The 19,680-nt window shown below is 42.4% G+C and overlaps 1 protein-coding gene across 1 annotated transcript in view; it reads left to right on the top strand.

Moving 5' to 3' along the window:
* The first annotated feature begins 15,039 nt into the window (after positions 1-15,039).
* The window catches only part of hhip (hedgehog interacting protein), a 34,898-nt gene continuing 30,257 nt past the window's right edge, over positions 15,040-19,680 (top strand). The window contains exons 1-2 of the mRNA XM_063218244.1: positions 15,040-15,785; positions 18,668-18,863. Of these exons, the coding sequence (XP_063074314.1) occupies positions 15,519-15,785; positions 18,668-18,863 (463 nt within the window). The 5' untranslated portion in view covers positions 15,040-15,518. The remainder of the gene's footprint in view (positions 15,786-18,667; positions 18,864-19,680) is intronic.

Genomic DNA, 19,680 nt, shown 5'->3' with positions numbered 1-19,680 from the left:
TGGACTCATGAAACTATCCTGGAATTAGCCTAGCCTACAACGAAATTGGATGCCCATCAGCAGTAGGCTATTATTTTAAGTAGGCTATATGGCAGCTATTAAACATTGAATATTTTCTGGATCTGCAATGTGTCCTCTCGCATTTGTTGGGAACGTCTCTTTTAATAAGGCTACTGTAAAATTAGTCCATCAATTAACAGGTGATTTTATAGGCTAACTGAGTAGGCCTATTGGCTGCAAGTTATTCATACATGTGGCGTAGCTATGTGTACATGTGTCATCTTTCATATTTATACCCGACCCTAAATGTTTATTTCTCGGAAGCCTTGGCGACTGCCTCATCGCAATGTGTTTTGACGTAATGCCTTGTAAATATCAATTGTTGTGAAACCTGCATTGTAGTAGGCCTACTGCAACATGACGGTTTTTTCTGCAGTCTTCACATTAACTATTACCAATGCCTGATTTTATACACGCCAAAGTAATTTTGTTTTGGCTATTGCGTGCTGCCTTTTTCCTTGTTAAATTGGCTACCTCCGAAACTGCGCCTTTACCTTGCATCATGAAATGTATTTCCCGCGGTCCCCTTCCCGCGTTCCCTTTCCAATTCTTTCAACCAATGAATGCACATGAATGGGTCTGTTCATACTAATTAGAATATTCATATAGAATATTTAAGGGAGGAGACAAGGCGGAGACTTGGGCCCGCGTGTGCTCGTGCATGTGCGCAAGATTTCACGGCAAAACCTGGTTACGCACTTATTGATACATCCGGATTTTTTTGTCCGTAAGTAACTTTCAAGATTTTCGCGCCCGCACTTTCTTGGTAGGAAATCCACGCACTTCTTTGTACATGAGGCCCCTGGTCCGCAAGTTATTACTGTTTGACCGCCTTCAGAAGATTAAACCCCTGTACACTGATATCCGGCAAAGCTGCATTTCCAACTTCCAGCCAGGCCAGAACATTGCCATTGACGAACGAATGGTCGCCTCCCGTGCCAGGATAGGAATCCGGCAATACTGCAAAGATAAGCCATCAAAATGGGGGTGCAAATTGTTTGTGCTAGCAGACTCACAATCTGGGTACACCTGGGACTTCATTGTTTATGAGGGGAAAAACAAAGCAGGGTCTGGAAAAGGGCTCAGCTTTGACATAGTGATGGAGTTAGTGTCCTCCTCAGTTTTGGAGACTGACTACAAGCTCTTTGTGGACAATTTTTATACAAGCCCAATGCTGTTCCAGCAACTGCTGGATGAGAACAAGATATGGGCATGCGGTACCATTCGCCAACACAGGATTAACAATCGCCACCCAAGGGGTACGATACGTTGGATACGGGAGGGAAGTCTGCTGTTCGTACAATGGAAAGACACTCGTCTAGTTCGGATGTGTTCCTGCATTCAGTGAAGGCAGCACGATACAGCGCAGGGTGAAGACAGATGGCATATGGAATGTGGAACAATTGCCGGTACCTCCTGCAGTACAAGACTACAATAATAATAAAAATGCCATTGACTGATCTGACAGTTTGATCGGTTACTACCAAGTTCTTCACAAGATGAGGAGGTGGTACAGATCTTTCTTTTACCACTTCATTGACATTGCCATAGTGAACTCGTTCATCCTCCACTAATACATGATGGAAAGCAGGGGTGGAAAGCCCTTATGTCAGGGTGCCCCAGCGAAAAGCACATTGCCTGGGCTTGAAGAGCCACAACACCTTGCACAATAAGCACAATAGCTCCATCTCTGATGACCGCCACAGCCAGGACCGGGTATTCGAGGACCGTCAGCCCGAAAATATGTGCTATAGATCGGCCTTGTGATGTGACTGGTCTCGGTAGGATGCAAGACATCCACATTTTTCCTGTTTTTACGTGTTTTTAGTGGATCCTTTGTCGTGGACTTTTAATAAGACTTGAGGCAAGGTTTTTTTTTCCTGTTTCATCGGGAGCACTGCTTTCAGAGTGACATTTATTTGGATTAACATTCATTTTCTCCTTTTTTTTCAAGAAATGTTGTGTTTTATTCCAAGTAGATTTGTAACAAAACATAAGAGTGCTCTTTTGACTATATAGTGACAAACTCCAGAGTCGTAGCTTTCAAACAAGAGCACGGGTGTTAGTGTAGCACAAACAGGGATATGACTGCAACCCCTGGGGTAAAAGAAGCCAAAAATGTACAAAATGTGTGTGACGGTTAAGTGGTTAAACACGATCGATTGGGTGTATTTCTGTAGTGGGGTTGTTTGAAAAGCACAACAAATCTACTAGGATGTTAATCTCAATTCATAACAGTGCACAAATTGTCCGCTGCCAAAAGCTGTGAAACGCAACACAACGCAATGGGCACAAACAATAACCAAGTTGTGTTGCTTTAATTGACGCTTTTCACATCTCGCAAACAACAATATATCATATATTGTGTTTAAACATGCATTGCTTTCCACACCTGTAATAGAAACAAGCCTGACATGGGTGTGGAGACGTGAAGGATTCTGTATATTTTGTCACGGCAAGGATTCATCAAGTGTTGCCTTGGAAAATGCTACGAATCAAGAGCGTGGCACTTGATAGATTTTGAAGCATGCAGCTTCACTTTGGAACAGTACTTAACTTTGGCCAGTAGAGATGAAAATGGGCGTTGCTCGTCCTAGCAAGGCCAGGGGCCTCATTTATCATCCGTTCGTAGAATGTCTTCTAAATTGTGTCTTACGAGTGAAATTTAGACTGTTCGCAATTACAGAAAAATCGGGATTTATCAAATGTGCGTTGGCTGCTCCTACGCACACGTCTGCATGATAAATCCCACACCTTCCAAATCACTGTGCACGCGCGCATTTGGGGTACTTTGCATCCCGAAACGCATCCAAGTAACCATATATGGTATTAAAATATATTCAAATGCCATGTTAATTCGAAGGCGCCACCCTGTTTGGACACACATGAACACACACGGACACACGCGCCAGTCGAAGCGCTGGCGGGAAGTGCGGAGATAGAAACATTTCCGCAGCAGAAGTGGAGGTGCTTTCGACAGGAGGAGGACAGTGTTTCAAAATAAGTAAAAGAAGGAGACACACATGGACGAAAACACTGTAAAATAGCACGCTGTCATACTCCATTGTCATTGAAAGTCAACTGTACCTTGCACGCTACCTTGTTCGCAATTTCGTGTTTCTTCCACTTACACGCATGGTCTGAGGTGTGCGTAGATTTAGGCACATTTCTACGTTCAAGTACATGTTCATAAATCCCAGACTTTGCTCAGGAATGATCGCACGCACACTTTACGCACAGATCTGTGCCTAAGAACCCTTGATAAATCAGGCCCCAGGATCCTTCCCTTTGAGAAATACCCACAGACTTCCTTTCTCTGCCAGCTATTGCAACCACAATATACAGTATATCACGAAAGTGAGTAAATCCCTCACAGTTTTTGCAGATTTGTGAGTATATCTTTTCATGGGAAAGCATTACAGAAATTTCACTTTGACACAATGATTAGTGACCTTTTAACAACATAATTAACCGCTTAAATTTCTTGTTCACTCAGAAAAAAAACAAAATACAGCCATTAATGTTTGAACATGTACTCACAAAAGTGTACACCCCAGATTAAAATCCGGTACAGAAGGAGCTGTGTTGACTCGAATCGTCTCGAAATGAAAAGGTATTAAAAGGGAGGTCATCAGTGTGCGTTTCAACCTTTCTTTCCATTGACCTTTTACATTTTGAGTGTGAACCTGGCTTAAATAGATTGGTGTGAGATTTGAATGCAGTCCTATGGAGAATATTATGATCTGCTTCAGTAGTCACAGTGCATGTTGACATGCATGTTTCTTTTAGGTGTAATTCAGATTGCCAATGTTGACAGCATTCATGCATACCCAAACCATGCCAGTCCCACTACCATGCTTGGCTATTGAGAGGATACACTTTTTTGTAAAACTCGCTTGTTTACCACCACACATGCTTGACACCATCTAAGCAAATTTGTTTATCTTGGTGTCAAGAGAGATGAACAGACCAAGGATATGGATCACTGGAATCATGTAGTGTGATCTGAAGAGACCAAGATAAACAAATTTACTTTAGATGGTGTCAAGCATGTACGGCGTCCGGACACAAACTTTGAAGCACGTTCTTAGTGGACAGTTAAGCCGCAGCAAAACTTCAGATGAAGCTCTAAGCAGGCATGAGGACGATTTTATACTCCAAACCGAACCCTGAATTCACACATTTCATTGGCCTGGTGGCAATGATTAACCCATTGATGCTGGATGTTGCGTTGCGCAACATTGGCCCTGCTGCCTGGAGCTGCATTACGCAACATTCAAGTTCATGAGATTTAAGACAATTTTATTAAAAATCTTGGTATGTTAGAGATGAACGAACACATTCTAACGCATGATGAGGGTTTTAGCGTTTAAATGCAACTGATGGCATGTTTTTATGTGCTTCAGAGGCTGAGATATTTCAGTTTTCATAGGCTGAGGGCAACTTTTCTTTAGAAGGGCTTAGGCATTCAGCACCCTTTTTTGCAAGTGCTTTAGTCATCAATGGATTAAAGACTGGCTTCGATAAATGTCAGGTATGAGAGTGTAACCCATAGTGAGATATCAGGAGGAACCTGAACCTGTACCTGAGTACGACTCGTCTGATGAGGAGCTGCCGGAGAATTTGACAGCTCTGGAAGATGAGGCCCTGGAGTTCGACTGGAGACAAGGAGACTTCAGGCCAGACTCTAACTTCATCTTCAGGTCTGTGTCGGGGGTTAGGAAGTAGCCTGACAACACAACAGAGCTGGGGTGTTTTCAGATGTATCCACTGTAGCTACTATAGTACATGAGACCAATGCCAATGCCCAGAAACTGAGGGAGAATTTCAATTCCACTGGAAAGCTTGAAGTAGGTGGGCATCACTGTAGCCGAACTGTATGCCTTTTTGGCAGTTTTATTCACAGAGGGTCTGGTGAAAAAAAAATAACATTAGAGATTACTGGACCACAAAACCTCTGCTCTCCACACAATTCTTTGGGACTGTGTTTTCCCAAGACCACTTCCTGCTTTTACTGAGCTGTTTTCATTTCACCAGCACGACCTCCACTGACACCCTCCAAAAAATTCTATCCATCTTGGCTCCAATAATCCAATCCTTTAATCTTTTTTTTATCCCTCCCAAAACCTGTGCATTGATGAGTCAATGGTGAGGTGGAAAGCCAGGCTGTCCTTCAAACTGTACAATCCATCAAATCGCCATCGTTTTGGCATCAAACACAGGAAAGTCGACAGACATGCAATGGTGACTGGTGTGGGAATGTCAGGATCCCTTGTGTTGTCACTGATACAGCCTTTTCTTGGTAGGGGCCATGTTCTGTATACTGATACAACAGTCCTAACCTTTTCATCTACTTCTTTGTCACCAGACAGGAGCCTGTGGTACCGTCAGGTCAAACACGAAAGAGATGCCAAAATTCTGGGGCAAGGTGACAAAAGGTGAAGAGGAGTATTTCAACACTGTACTCGTGATGATCCACTCGTTTCGAAAGCTTTTTTTGTTTCTTTTACAACTTATACTTCTTCACAATTGTATTTCTTTCATCAAGCATTTGAAAATGCTACTGTTCAAGGAAGATGGTCGTAGCTGTCCACAAACAATCTAGCATTTCACAAGCAGACTGTGTTTGTATTATATGTTGACATTTTCATATGGTGAAACACCAACATACAAAATATGTTGCTTAAGGTAAAAGTTTAGGTTAGCATTTGAGATTTCACAGTCACAGTGTGTAACAGGGTAGGTAAAAACAATGTAATATGGTATGTCTGGTGTGAGATGTTGCACCATTTGACATGCCAAAAGTTTCATTCAAACTTTATAGGCCTTCTGATGGAAACCAAAATCAAAGTTTGTGATCGGAATGTTGAGATTTCAAACAGGTTTTTAAAATGAATACTTATTTTTGAATTTTAAATGCTTTGGTAACGTTGTATTTGACATGCAACTAAGCACACCTGACGATGCTCAGAAAATGTGACATTAAGCAGATTTCAAGAAAGGTTACACAACTGGTCATGTAGCAGATATGTTAATCAGAGGTCCTTGTGTGGTGTCATTTCCTTTGACATGGTCTTCTGACACAAATGAACAAAATGGCTCCACACATGTTTGTTCTACAACTTGAAAACTCAGGTGACACACAAGTGACACAGTAAATTCCCCAAATGACATGAACTGTGAAAATTATATTCAAGATTCTTTTAGTCACTGTTAGAGTTTATAACGTGTTTTGTCGAGAATTTTACCTGTTTTGAACATATAGAAACTTGTAATTCATGTTTTTACCATTACCATTTACTTGACATTTTTGACCTTTATTCTATACAAAATTGTTTAAATCAAAATAAAAAGATTTCTAAAAAGATTTTAAAATGTTAACCTTCCCAACTAAAACAAATCATTGGAACACAAAAAAGTGGCGTCACATCACCCAAATGTTGTTGCATTGTATTGTAATTCCATTAGTGTGTTCTTTTATTTTTAGTCAATTGAAATGATGATGTCTGTCCTTAGGTTTTACAGGGTGTGGGCAGGTTTTACGGGGTAGGGGCAGGTTTACAGCAATGAAAAAGATAAAATGACAACAATTAAACCTTTCAAACAACTGTACATTTGTGTACAGACCCCTTGATCTTTGCCTGGATTTATTTTGTTCAATAAAATGTAATTGATTTTCAACAAAATTAGCGCTTTTATTAGTAGGGCATATTTTTTGGCAAACTTTCAAGAAAGAACTGTGTTTCGTATTCAGGGGGTATGAGAAATAGTATAAAAACACCAAAACATAAATATGAAATGTTCCTTAAGTTACTTAGTTATATTGGAATATACCAGTATATGACAGCATATCCCCCATCTTAAATGCAGGGCGTTTCCACTTAAAAAAAAAAAAAAAGAAAGAAAGAAAGAAAGAAAGAAAGAAAGAAAGAAAGAAAGAAAGAAAAAAGGGAACAGGTTGATTTGAAGACAATGGGGTTTGTAGAACATAAAAAACATTCAAAAAATCTACATGAAATGTTCCTAAACTTGATATGTGCTACATATTTACATGTACTAAATATGTTGTTTTGGTAGTATACTACACTACATGAGTTTTTGACAATCTCTAGTGCAACAAGATGCCAAATCTAGCAACAAAGTTGCTAAATTTATAGAGCACATGAGACTTGAGTAAATCCTTGAGAATCATATCATTGTCAGTGTTTACTCAACAGACACTTTTTAAACCAAATTGTTCTTTTGTAACACTTAATATCCTGTCAACATCACACAGTAAACAACACAATGAGCAATCACCGGATTTACTTTTCGGCAAAGCTGGATCAAGTTGAAAAATGAAGACTAAAAATCTTTTTTTTCTACCAACCCTTAACTTTTTAGGAAATTAGATGACCCATTCACTTTCCAACTCCAGTGAAGTTCAAGGTGAAAGGCCATCTGTTCTTGTCATAACTTTCAAAAATGATTCAGTCCAATTGACAGCAAACGTCTGCAGCACACTGTACCTTCCTGTCCACTGCAGTAGGGAATGTAACGGGTTGCTGGGGTGTAGGTTTTGCTGTGCCCGGCGCTACTTGCTTAGTTTGACTCCATTAGGATAGCTTCATTATTAGCCTATTTAGGGCCTTTCCCATTACTAATCTCCAACCCTACCCCTTTGCCTTCCTCTTGCCCCTCGTGCTTTCAAACAAAGCCGCAAAGTGTAGGGCTTGAAACGCAACCCCTATGGATTGGGATGCCCCTTCAACAATCACGGAATGACACTCACAGCTGTCACTAATTCCATGCATTAGGTTGACATTAATAGCGATTTTTTTCATGTGCGTTTCACGGAGAAAAGGGCCATCACACATGAGGACAATGTTAAACTTATGACAATGGAATAATTATTACCATTTCAAAACCGACAATTGCGGCGAAAATACTTAATCTTGTGTGCTGTTGTGGATGCCGCGGTTTGCCGCCCTTTTTTAAATGCAATCGCAATGCATTCAGGGAAATCTGTCGAAGCCCTCCGTCCGTGGAGTGAGGTGTTGGAAAATCTCTGCGCGGAGGGGATGAAAGCCCTTCGCCGAGCCCCTACCCATCTGTCTGAACATGAATCGGGATGCCACTACGCCTACACGTGGACGCGCAAAACGGAGGCAAAGTGGATCGGTGTAGGGCTAAGGGGTGTAATGGGATTCACCCTCAGTCATTGGCTTAATATTGGGATTAATGTTTAGTGGGACGATCAAATAAGATTGGATAATGTGGAACGTGCATGCATTGGTGCATGCTATGTGTATGATGTAGCATCGTCTGTGCGTGCATGCGTTTGTGCAATGTGCATGCGAGTGCATGCATGCAGCCATGTATGTAAGCCGTGCATAGTTTCCTATGTTTTTATGTGACCCCTTCGCTCCTTCATTTTGAAAGATCGGGGGATTTGTGGAAGAACACAAGGGGATGACCCTGTTTCGCATAAGGTGAAGGCCCTACTGAGACCAGGGACTTGCATGCCACAAACGCCCTTTCTCTCACTACGCTCAATGGGGCTGAATGATGCAGAGGAACACCCTGACAGCAGCGTCACCCATCAGCTAATGAGAACCGTACGGGTTGGGGCAAGACACAGAGAGACCTGACTAACACCCAGATGTGCATGACTAATTGATGGATTATGTTAGTTGGTGGTGAAGCATGATGAGTAACAGGCCCACAAATAGTGAGGCCTCCAGGATTGTCAATAACATTTTGATTTAATTGCACAAGCTTTTCATAACATCAGTGTACACACACACACTCTCTCTCTCTCTCTCTCTCTCTCTCTCTCTCTCACACACACACACACACACACACACACACACACACACACACACGCACACACACACACACACTGACAAACACATATACAGAGAAAGCTAAACACACTCTCAGGGGTGGTGGTACTTCAGCTTTGCACTATGCTATCTATGGCATCACAGCAACAACCAAATATTTTCCATGGGTTGTATAGACAAACATAAAAATGGATGACGGTTTGCATCTAAGCCCTGGTGGCATCTCACAAAACCCACAGTCAGACAACAGTGCTGTGGCCTGATCTTTGCCCACCTTTTGTGCACAGTGAAAATCCTAAGATGGTCAGAGAACCCCCATTATAAAAATGACTTACTCTCAGTCCATAAGTGGACTTCTTTACATAAATGAGAAAAGCAACCTTCTGCTGTTTGCATGATTTGTGCGGTGCCCACAGCATGCCTGTCTCAAAATCTATGCCATCACGACAAATGCTGTTAGTCCCCTCGCGGTGTGAATGTTTTTCATCTCAGAGTATCAGCAGCTGACACAAATGTGAATATGTCTCCAGCAACACGTGAAGTCAGTTTTCCTTTTTTTTCCCACAACGCTTGTTCGGGTCCGTCATCCATAAGTTACATGTTGGGAATTCTGACCACGTAGGTGGTCGGGAGAGTCACCATTCACTTACTAATGACTCATGTAAGCATCAGCAAACTCAGGACCGTAATTAATTAACCTTTAATCCTACCATGTGTCCCTTTACAACAACAGCAAAAAGAACAAAAAAAATGAAAACAGACAGAAGTTCACGCCAAAGTGTGCAATCTTGCCACTGCAATCTTGAAAAGGATTCACTTCCAAAAGTTAATCACCACATGTGTACCTATTATAAGAGTGTTAGCCTATAAGATTTGGTGCACATCTGTCCAACTGTTCATAAAATTCTGTGCAACAAAACAGCCATCCTGAAAGTCTGCCATCTTGGATGAGGGGGCCTTCAATATGTAATCAGTTTGGCCCTACCATGGCTTAATGATAGGGCACTGCACTCGTCTACTACTTGGCCGACCCAGGTTCGATTCCCGACCCGGGTCCTTTGCCAGCCCTTCCCCATCTCTCTCTCTCCCAACTCGCTTCCTGTCTCTGCTTCACAGTCCTGTCATATAAAACAGCAATACATGCTTGTAAAGCCCCCCAAAAATACTCAAAATGTAATCAGTTCATCTATTTGCTTTAGAGTTTTAGAACACAAGATTTGGTCCAATCCACCCATTGAAAAGAAAGCTTGAAGAAAGCGTTGGCCTCCAAAAGTTAATCAGTAGCCTTCATGTTAAGAATATTAGCTTTAAATATTTTGTGCAAATCTGTCTCCCGTCCAGAAGTTATTACGTAAATGAAAAATCTGTGACAGACGGACTGTGTAGTAGAGACGAACAGGCATACAGACTCATACACTGCCATACAACCAGACAGCAGCATACCCCCATCCCAGTACCTACCGGCAGGTGGATACACAATGATCAATTCCGTTTCAGACACTAACTTACAGTAAATGCACATCAGTATATCTCAATATTCTACATACCAACCGTACACCAATAATGTGGTGCTACTTACTTACCATTCAGTTACAATTACATACAATTTATATATTTTGAACGTAATGTTGTACCACCCTCACCTAATGACTTTGCCATTGGTACAAAATAGTGCAAAGCAAAATATGACTTAAACATCTCCCAGTCCTCTGGTGCTGAACAACCGTAAGCACAATATCACAATGGCATACAATAGAACAACCAAGGGTTCATCATTTCTAACCAACAAAATCATCCTCACTTCTGGAATGTAAATATTCCCCATGAATAAAATCTAAATGTCCCCTAAATTTCTCTATGACTAATCTTACTGAATCTAGATCCACCCTTTTTGTTTGAATGATGAAGGTTAAATATAAAGGCTATGAAAATATACAACATTTCAAGTGACTCTTTTAACATGATGTTTATAAAGACGTTTTGAGTGAAATAAGAATTTACTGCATAAACTAGGCTCTGCAGTTAAATAGGTGAAGCTGTTTGAAACATTTATGACATTGCTTAGACATCCACTGTATCAGCAGCAACGTTGTAAGGGTGGCTTTAACACTATTTTCAAAATTCAATCAAGTGTCAGCTCAATGCAACGAGTTAGCATTTAACTTGGCAAATTTCACTCGCTGAGATGAGAGGCCCGCACAAAGAAAGAGGAGCCCAAGGCCTACAGACCGTTCTACTCACCTTGTTTGTGTTCTGCCTGTTCATTTGTTTTGAGCACATGGTCAAGGCAGGAGAGGGGAGGGGTTGGAGAAGACGGTTAGGGGAGGAAAAAAAACATTTCCACTGATTTGGATCACACAAGGGTACTTAGAGTCCATCAGAGGCTGAAGCCTACCTGATGTAAAGGAGCCTACGAGGCCAAGTTGTGACAGATGGGCTGAGTGTGGGGTACTGAAGAGCTGGCCATCAGACAGAGACCACCGTCGACGCTGCCCACACCAGACTGCGCTCGCTGCCTCCCTCCTCCTTTTCAACAGAGATGCAAAAGACTGTTGATGAAGCCACAATTTGCACACATGTGAGGCACATACATACAGTACCTATCATGTGATGTTAGGATGTTAACATCTCATTGTGAATACCACTGAAAAAACCCACTAGCAAATAATTAGACTGACAAAATCTTCATCGGCCTCTTCAATATTCCATAGCCCAAGAAAATATAATGAAGAATATGCTTGACGAAAAAGACATCAGAAACAACAACAACATGTATGCCTACTATACTATACACTATAGACTAACTATACAGCTGACTCAAAGTGCTTTCGAATATGCATGCACATTCCCACATTCACAGGAGGCTGCCGTACGGTGGCAGTTGTCCGGGGTTCATGTGAGAAAGTTCACACACACACACACACACACACACACACACACACACACACACACACACACACACACACACACACACACACACACACACACACACACACACACACACACACACACACACACACACACACACAGTAATAATAGTCCTAAAAAAGAGTAGTCTGGATGCAATTATAACATTACATTTCATAACACCTACTAGCGTATGACGACAGTGTACTTCTACACAGGCACAAAGGCATTTTAAAATCTTTATGTTGTATGCGGACACATTTCAATATAAGGTCGCGCTATCTTTTCTCCCGTAAACGGTTCTCTTCTCAGCCTAGTTCTGCGACCTCTCCTACATAACCTTCTTAGCGTGGCAGGTAGGCTATCATCACTGGTGGTGAAAGGCTAGGTTGATCAGGGACAGCTAAGACGGTCACAGCTTGTTCTTTGGTTAAGATTGTATAAGTCATATTCAGTGAATTTGTGGGAAATACCTTTCAAGGCAATTTCATGAATGCCAAGACGCCCTGATGGCTAATAGTTTCAGGAATTGTAGAAAAATTGTAATAATTGTAAAAATTGTAGAGCAAATGGGTTTTCCAGTTGAGAGACAGAAAACAAGTGGAAAAAAAATGATCATTGATGGAATATAATTGAAAAATAATTGATCTGTCACATTCACATGTCTACTCTTTACCCCAGGCATGTTGACTCATCTAGTATAGTAAATGTGAATAAGACTGTTGCCATTGAAAAAGGTCAGAAATGATCTTGTAAAAACTGTCAACTCTCCATCTTTGGATGGCACATGTCACTCGCATGTTAAGTGAAAGTGCATAAATTCACACCAGGTAATAGGAGTGAGGTTTAACATTTGGGCTGCTGTGAAGGAACTGTCCCCCCTTAACTACTACCTCCCTCACCAAACACAAAAAGAATGCAAACACGGCAAAATATGTCCATACAATGACTATTTTTAACATTGCCATTGAAAAATGTAATATGGCTCTGACCACACATGGGTCTGCAAGCAGTCTTACAAATGCTGAGCAGCATAGTTATTATAGGCAACCAGGAATTCCCCCATCTAACTTAACAAACCAAAAGGAATGATATCCTAAAACTATTTTGCCTCATCCACACATTGTGTGTTAAAGGGAGGCCTACACGTAGAGTATGTAGGAAGTCCAGAGTAGGCATTGCAACTATGCCGACCATCCCAAATGTGACTTTTCATGAATATTTACTGAGTAATGATCTGACAAGAGTACAGTAAGTGTTGCAGCTAAAGTTTATTCCTGGAAATTCAAAATGCTGGCCGATGAAAATATCCAGCTTTGTATCATGGCCGGCCCGAGGCATAAGCGAACTATGCGATGGCTTAGGGCCCCCATGCCACCAGGGGCCCCCTTCAGCAGCAAAGTTCCAGGAAGAAATGAACTCTCAACAATTTTCCCAAGTCGTATATTTCTTTCTCATGTACCTCTTATTGCCATAATGGAACACAATGGAATGGGTACACAATCTACAGGCAGCCTACCTATGTCCTTAGCTCCTGCCCCTCACTCGTGCAAGTAAATGATGCTAGGTATGTGGTGGTATGGGGGGCCCGGATGAAATTTTGCTTAGGGCCCCATAAAGCCTGCTTTGTATGTATATAAAGATAACATTTGTGCATAGGTTGCATACATTCTGGAAGTGACTGAAAAATTATATACTCTACTCTATACATTAACATGGGCATCACCCTGCTAGTATGTCAATGAATGCACCCTCCCTCCCCCTCCCAACACACAGACACACAGACACACAGACACAAGCACGCACGCACACACACACACACACACACACACACACACACACACACACACACACACACACACACACACACACACACACACACACACACACACACACACCATACCAACTCCTATGAGTGCCTGCAAGTGAGCAAGCTTCAAGAATACGTTCTTGTCACAAAGCAGGGCACACACCATTAGCTTTAACATTAGCCACAAGTCTGTGGTGTGTCTCTCAGCGATGTAGCCACAGGCTTCTGTATCTCACTCAGCAGATGCATCATTCCCTCCACAGCTGTGCCCCACATGTTCCTCCTCACTCCACTCCACTCAACACTGTGGCCGGTGCCTCCCACAGCATCCACTCAAAACCCCTCCACTTGTTTAGCTATGTTGTCCTCTTGCGCTGGAAAAAAGAGAAAAGAGTACCTTCTCTTCTTCTCTCTCACACTGACATTCGTAAATGAGAGAGAGAGAGAGAGAGAGAGAGAGAGAGAGAGAGAGAGATGCACACACACACACACACACACACACACACACACACACACACACACACACACACACACACACACAGGTCAAATCTAGCACAATCACCCCCTCTGTTTTGGGAATCGGTCGTTTCCATAATTGTTTGCAGTCGAATCAGCCTGGATTCCTGCTGCTGTTGCAACTGATGAGAGTAGATAAGAGAATGAGTTCTGGTCAACATCAGACCCCCAAAGAAGAACAGGTGCAGTTCTGAGGTAATGCTCAAGTGTTCTGCCTGCCTCTATCTTGGTGTGTATACGAGAGAGCAGGAAAGGGGGCACGGAGAGAGAGAGAGAGAGAGAGAGAGAGAGAGAGAGAGAGAGAGAGAGAGAGAGAGAGAGAGAGAGAGAGAGAGAGAGAGAGAGATTTAATTGCCAAGGACATTCCCCCATGGGCCTGCAATCTGGTAATCTCTCAAAGATGAGAGAATGAAAGACTACTTGTCCAGCATTTGGCTGAGCCTTATCTGAATGCCCTGTGAAAAATGAGCATACCTTGCATTCTCACATCTTGTAGGCCTATGACTTTTTAACCAGTGCCCTGAGTGTTTTAACATTGAAGAAAGACAACCTGCAATTAGGCTACACACTCTTTTGTTATCTGTACTAAGACATGAAGTGGTAGCCAATGGCATATAAAATGTGACAGGTCAATTCATTTAAGCCTATTTTTAATTTATTTTGAAGTAGTGCAGGCGACCCTTATTGTCAGGAAATGTATACTTTTAATTCCTCTTGTTACCTAGTTAATCCAGTAAACTATTGGCTCCCCTCAACAAAGAATTACACAAACACATACTCACACAAACATGAATACTTACAGGTAATTTCTCTCCCCAGCATTGACATGGGTTAAAAGCGCGCTCCCGACGCATGGGTGACGTCATCGCGCGCTCAGCACATCTCGCGCGCTGGTTAAAAAGCAGGAGGAAAGACCACCGAGAAACATGTGAGTGGCCCGAGGAGCTTGCGATACAGAGACAACTTAGTGCTACTTTTTGTGCCGTAGGCTACTTACTACACCAACCACTGCGCAGAGACGGAATCTATCTAATGGGAAAGGAGATCTACTAGCTGTGTGTTATTTTTACACTTTTATTGATGTCTTCTGTTATTGGGCTTCAAGAAAGATGAGTTGTTTCATCATAACCAGCACTTGCTTTAATTTATTCTGAATGTATAACTATCTTTAATGTTGTAACTATTTAATATAGATTTGTTCACAGGCCTATGTGCATCCATATCCTCTTAAATTATTTGTCTGTAACCTACCACTCGAGTGAACGTGTAAAAGCGGCTGATAGGCTACGATAGCGTAAACTTAGCCTATATAGGCTGTATTGTAGATGCGCTAGATTCTCGTAGTTGGGAAATTGTTGACCAGTCAGGTTTGGTGTGAGCTGCGTCTAGCCTATTTGGAAATGAAGCATTTGAAAATCGTACTTGTGTTGGCTATTGCTGCCAATGTGTGGGAATGCGGAGACTCGAGATTCGGAGGAGAAAATGGAGAAGTTAGTCCGAGAAGGAGGAGATGTTACGACGGAAGCTTGCCGAGGCGCATGAAGAAGAGAGACAGAAAACTGTCACTGGACAGCGGCAACGAGGTTTGCCACAGACTTTACCCCCGTGTGTCCTGTTGCCCCAACCGGAGAGCCGCTTTTCAAATACTTCACCGGCGCGATGCCAGGGTAAGTGTAGCCTAATTTGGCTGTTATTGTTGAAGTGGTATTTACACCATCTGTATTGTTTTGACAGTGTCAGGCTACTTTCTCAGTCCAGCGCGGGTTTGTTGGACAGCTCGTGTCGCAAACAAACTTGTAGGCTATGTGTTGTGTGCAGTCCATCCGAATGTGCCCCCCAGTTTATCCTCAGTATTGGCGACGTTGCACCTCTGTCTGCGTTGTAATCGGAAGGTGACAGGCTTTTTAACACATTATGAAGGATGGAACTGTGTGACAGTCTCGTTCTGAGCGTGCCCTGAGCGTTGCTGTGTTACCATGGTTATCAGTGATATTGTCAGCAGTTGCGCGTGAGTGGAGAACGACTGTTATGTGATGGTAGCCTACTTGGTCAGAGAGACTGGATAAGTTATAATACTCTTAGAATCTATGTCTTGGCCAGTGTTCTATCTTGAGCAGGGATGATATCTGATCAATCGGGTTCTAAATAATAGCCTATTGCACAGCTGTTTGTCTTAAGGGTGTTTTGTGTCTCACTTAAAGGTCATGACCTATTAACAGCGTTAATTGCCATGACACTAAACAACTGCCTGCAATGATAAAGTCAGTTATGAAGCCTATTTCATCGCCCACTGTGTTAGTGAAAGAAAGGAAACATTTCTGTATATCATATACCTATGTTGATTGCAGTCATGCCGAAGATCCTCTACTCAGCCTTTACGGTAAGCCTGAGTTGGGCTATTCCCAAGGACGCAGATTCAATGCCTTGTGCCATTAAAAAAAATCTAAATAACAAAAAGCCATATGCACCATTTCAATTTGCTCAAGTCATGCAACTGCAACAAGAAAAAAGTCTCAATAGAACAAAGGGGGGGGGGGGTCGTCTTATGTCCCACCCCACCCCCTCTACATTGACCACACACGGAGGCTTTTTGCTGATGGTAAAGAATAACAACAACATCATTGTGTTTGTTGGTTTCACTAATGGGAGAAGCTAGAGAGAACATCATTCACCCTTGGTGCTGCAGCCTTACAGCGGGCTTGGTGCAGAAGTGTGACCCCTCCTCCCTTCCAATAGGCACCTACTACATTCCCAGAGGACCCAGAGTGTTAGGGTTAAGCTGTTTAACACAGTGCAGAGAGTTGTGAGGATTTATTGACCTTCTGTTGTCTCGTCGACTTTTCAGTTATTTTTTTTCTGTGACGACTTCAACTGTAAGGCATGTAGACATTTCCTGACCCTGTCATTTTTGTATACCACCCTCCCAGTCCCTAGACACATCCATAGTGGTTAGACTCAGAACAGGCTACCACAATAATTCACACCTAGGACAATTGAGATGAGGTTTGGTTGGTGTATGTTTTTCATGAGGCATAGATGACCTATTATTTTCTAGCAAAGACTTGTTTTCTGCTGTCATAAAATTCTGTCCTCAATATTAGGCCCATGTTTAGGCCTTCAGCAAGGCTGCAATGTCTGGTTCTGAAATGTTGTCAAGGAATATCAGTCATGTTGGATTAAAGAGGATGTACCATTGTTGTTGTTTTTTCCGCCATGTAATCCACCCTTCATAGCAATTAAATAGATCTCCTCTATTTTATTTTAATCTGCTTTCTCCGGAGTGTATATGCCATTCTGTCCATTATGTCTTAGCATAGGTATGGTGAAAATATTCACAAGTTAAACGGTACATGTGACTTAAAAGCCCTCACTTCTCATTTTTCTTAGACATTAACACAGCTCAGAGCTAGACAAATATATACAGAGGGAAGCAAGAGAGCTAGGCTGGTGTGCTGCTTTTGAGGAAAAGCTTTTTTTCCAACAACACAGCAAACAACGGCCCTCTTGTTCTGAAGGTGGATGATGGCAACATTGGAGCCCATCCCAGCAACATATGGGCACAGGGCATGGCTGAGAGGGCACAAATGCTGCTCTCCACAGCCTGTGTGCCAGTCCACAGCACACCAGCTCAATGGGCAATTTACCACCACAGGGAGACGCACCATCTCACAGGGAAGCTGGTGACCAAGGCTAGAAGCTGGGAAATTCTGCACTAAATGTCTCAGTCAACTCAGTCAAGAGCACATTTTTGCCTCACTGACTCCCAATAAAAGTGGTTTCATCTTTATGAAATCTTCAGGATCGTATTGAACCACTCATGTGCGCTGATACCATTTCCATTGCCCCTAGGCAGGTATGTAGACAGACAAGGATTCTCCAGGGTGGCCTGATGAGGACGTGTTGTTTTTTTGTATATTGGCAGTTGCTGGTTGGCTGTATGTCGACAGCACACACATTAGTTGTGTGTGTACATGTGTGGGAAGGGGCTTAAGTTGTGGGGAATAGTGGGCGTCCATCTCAGGGCTCTGCTGGGCTAATTGACTTGGACAGACTGCTAATTTGTTGATAGCATAGTGGGGAGCGATGGGCCTGTCTATCTGGAAATGGATGTTTACACATGGACCTCACACAGAGCGGCTCGCCAGCCCCAGCAGGCAGCAGTGACCACAGCACATGTCTAGGGGGGTGGTGGAGTGTCTGTGAGTGTTGTTAGGGGGGAGAGATGGGATAAAGACAGATTACATTGTTATTTTATTGCAGCTAGTTTCTTGGGTAAATAATCCTACTCATTTTCCTCAGCCCTAATTACTTGGTTACCTCTTATAATGACCAAGGGATGTTTGTGTCCTTATTTGGCTGTTCAGGCTGTGTTTAGGCTTCACGTTATTTTGAAATGATGAGTGTTGCGGTTGGTTTGACCTCCTATGTGTGGTGTTTCTAAGGAACATGTGTTGTCAGGTACTTGCTAAACAGCTGTTGAGCAATTCCAAAAAGGAGTTAAATGTTACATGTCTCCCCTTTTTATTTGCTCACGGCGATGATGATGCAGACCTTCTCCACCAACAACACGGAATGTTCCCGTCTGCTGGAGGAGCTGAGATGTGCCCGCTGTTCACCCAATGCCCAGATGCTGTTCCATGCCCCCCATGGAGCTGCAGCTATGCCTACTCGCGAACCAGACTTGCCCCTGCTGTGCCACGACTACTGCAGAGAGTTCTACTACACCTGCAGGGGACATGTTCCAGGTAAACGCATTGCTGCCACAGATGGCATCAGACCTTTTAGGAGTACCATCACAAATATGTGATTAGAATTTCGTCAAAATCTTGAGTTCTCATTATGATGTCATAATGACTTCGCAATATTTTTAACAATGACTTCTATTGGAGCTGTAGAGTGTTCGAGTAAAATTCTAGAAGAACTGGGGGAAAATCCTTTCTCCTCAAAGGGTTAAAGCATGAATCATGTTATGATACAGATGTGGCGGAAGGGTAATGGTTCAATTGCAATTGATTACTTACTTACTTACCTTAGAATTCCAGCACAGGTTTTTGGTCTACCCTGCATAATTCAGTTAGCAAGTATGTGTCATAATGGAAGCAGAGATACTTTCTGGCAGCAGGTGAGGCCAGCTCCAGCCCCGCAGCTTCATGACTAAATATTTGTAGCTGCCTTGATCTGGCTTCTCTTAAGAGCTGAAAACAAATGGAAAATATCTCCTTTCCTTCCTTCTTTCTGGACTCCACCTGTGTTATTATATTTTGTATGAAATATCACCACAACAGCTAAATTCTTCCAGGTCATAAAAGAGGCACGTCTCCCACGATTCCAGATTCCATCTGCTTATTCTATATTAGTAGCATTTCAAACATTTCCGACATATCTGACATAGATATTTGAACATTTAGACAAATTATATACCACAAATACTAGTACATATACTGTAAACAAAAACACATTTAGATGCATTCTAAATGAGCTGAGGGATATGTGGTGGCCCGGGGTAACTTGCTTTAATGGTGTGGGAATGTTGCGGGTCCTGGCCAAGCAGAGCACCTCTCA

This window comes from Engraulis encrasicolus, chromosome 16 (genome assembly GCF_034702125.1).
Source record: "Engraulis encrasicolus isolate BLACKSEA-1 chromosome 16, IST_EnEncr_1.0, whole genome shotgun sequence".
Taxonomy (NCBI): domain Eukaryota; kingdom Metazoa; phylum Chordata; class Actinopteri; order Clupeiformes; family Engraulidae; genus Engraulis; species Engraulis encrasicolus.
Note: the sequence above shows the minus strand (reverse complement) of the source record. Positions and strands in the feature narration are given on the sequence as shown.